This window comes from Gloeophyllum trabeum (genome assembly GCF_000344685.1).
Source record: "Gloeophyllum trabeum ATCC 11539 unplaced genomic scaffold GLOTRscaffold_00349, whole genome shotgun sequence".
Taxonomy (NCBI): Eukaryota; Fungi; Basidiomycota; class Agaricomycetes; order Gloeophyllales; family Gloeophyllaceae; genus Gloeophyllum; species Gloeophyllum trabeum.
Genome location: NW_006920757.1, coordinates 1 through 2,304, shown reverse-complemented (window position 1 = coordinate 2,304; position 2,304 = coordinate 1). Strand labels below are relative to the sequence as shown.

Sequence of the window (2,304 nt, the reverse complement as noted above, 5' to 3'; positions counted from 1 at the left end):
AAGTGTACGTGGGCCGTCGTCGCGCGGCCCTTTGGACAAACTTCTCGCAGTCGCCTGACCAAGTACTGCGTTTCTCGATGCCGCCCTCAGTTCTTATCGCTACGGTACGTGCACAACCTTTACTGCTATGTATTACCGGTGTAGCTGACGAGGACTAGCGCTAGATGAAGTCGGGACGGATCCCGCTCCGGCGAGCAGAGCCGAGCCGAGCCACTCGCGTGCATTGTCGCCCTCCAGGATAGCGAAGACGGGACGTATCGACATCCGGCGAGGGACGCGTGCGGTGCTTGGTCACGTATCTTTGTCATGACCCACGATGCCCTCTCCCCTCGCGAGCAGCATTGTGTACGCTGCCTCGCAGCATGTGCTTCGCCAAGGTACCTATCCCGTTTGAGTGTATTTCCTCTCTCGTTACTCAATGTTGGTCTAGATGGGTTGGTTCAAGTCCCCGCGAGTGACGTCTAGCCGCTCCGCTGTGTCCGCGCCTCGCCGGCATTTCTCAACCTCCAGGACTACGTGCAGCCTCGTAGACCTTTGCATGCGGCATTCGGGTGCGTCTATCTCGACTTTGTGTTACTTGTGTTGTCTGATATTGAGATCTTTGATAGAAGATGGCGACGGTTAGTGCCGTCATCCCGTCAACTCAAGCCGCCTTCTTCATGTCAAGACAGCGGCGCTGCTGCGCAAAGATGGGATATATCGACATCCCGCGAGCGTGCCGCCCGCTCTGCGCTCTCGTCGACTTCTCCTCCGCTGCCGCGTCTAGCCCGGCAAATCCGTTGCCGCCCCCTCTCCGCCGCGGCCATCTGTGTATTTCCGAGGTACCAATGTGTAAAGGGGCGTTCGCGAGCGTGCCGCTCGCGCTTCAACACCCGCTTTTCTGATTGGCGACTGCGCCCTCGACGTCGGCTCATCTTACCCTCTCGACGGTGATTCCCCGACCCCACTTCGCCAAGATGGGACGTATCGCGTTCCCGCGAGCGGCACGCTCGCGCTGTGCGGCATCGCGGATGCCTCCTCGATAGCGGTCCATGCTGTCCTCTCCGTCGACGCTTCTGGGAGACCACTGGGCGAAGATGGGATGTATCGCGATCCCGCGAGCGGTATGCTCATACCTTGTTATCTCTTCGATGCTTGTCTAACCCCTCCTGCAATGCAGATCACCTTTTCCTCTCCGGCAACACATCTACATGGCCGCTCCGCAAAGATGGGACACATCGCGTTCCCGTGAGCGGCACGCTCGCGCCTGTGCTTTGTGGTCCATCGTGGACGCCGTCTCGATCGCTGCTCAGTTTTCCCTCTGCGGCGACGCTTCTGGGAGACCACTCGGCGAAGATGGGATGTGTCGCGTTCCCGCGAGCGGCGCGCTCGCGCATACCCTCTTCTCCGCATCGCGGACACTCCTCGACAGTCGTCCACGCTGGCCTCCGTCAACGCCTCCCGCTCTGCGAACACGGGACGCTCGCACCTGGGGCCACCTGGACGACTATGCTCCCGCTGGAAGTGGCACGAGCGGGGTGTCGATGGGGCTGGGGCGTTCGCTGTGCAATGACGCGGCTCTTTGCGGCAGGGCGACTCGACTCGTCTGTCAAACGTCTGCCGGACGGGACGGATGGCGTTCTGGGGAGCAGAGTGTCGCGGGTGCTATGGTACGTGGTGTGCTGATGGTGGGACTTGTTGTATTGATGTGTGTGCTGCGACTGGCGGCTCTGTAGGGACTTTAGCTTGAACAATAGCGCTAGGAATGGAGCGGCGGAAGGCGATGTACAGGATATATGCCGTAATGGGCACACCCTAACCCTAGGGCAAGCAGCGGGCGCGAAGGGAGGAACATACCCTGGCGGGTTCAATTGGAAAGGGACAGCGGGACATGACCTGAGGGAGACGCGCAGAGACTTGTGGCATGTAGCACTGTGGCATTGTACTTGGCGAGCGAATACACGTCGACTCGATGGCGTGTCTATACGAAGCATACAGCGCGATGAATGGTACGACTACAAATGTGGCTATAGTCACTCTAAGGCTTGAAAGGAGGGAGTTGAGGGCCGGGTCAAGGAGACTTGTCGCTCTTTTTTATTTGGTTCCAGCGCCTACGCCCGGCTATCACTGCACAAACACAAAATACGGGGTCTGCGAGGCGACAGCCAGCGGGAGGCGTTTCGCTTTCAGCCCAAATCCCAGCCTTGTGCCTCCCGACCACGACATGGCGCGACACTGCCACCGCCGATCGACTCGCAGGCTCTCCGTCGCACGTCCAAGTCGAGTACGCGCCTTCCATCTCTGGCAGACGCCACGCCACGCTCT

General features: G+C 59.8%; 1 protein-coding gene across 1 annotated transcript; it reads left to right on the top strand.

Annotated features, from left to right (window-relative positions):
• Window positions 1–1,206: 1,206 nt before the first annotated feature.
• GLOTRDRAFT_112775 (uncharacterized protein) lies at window positions 1,207–1,995 on the top strand (the record flags this gene model as incomplete). Its single annotated transcript, XM_007873580.1, has 3 exons — window positions 1,207–1,248; window positions 1,440–1,649; window positions 1,716–1,995. Coding segments are annotated over exons 2-3 (441 nt in total), but the record flags the coding sequence as incomplete, so codon positions are not given.
• Window positions 1,996–2,304: the final 309 nt, after the last annotated feature.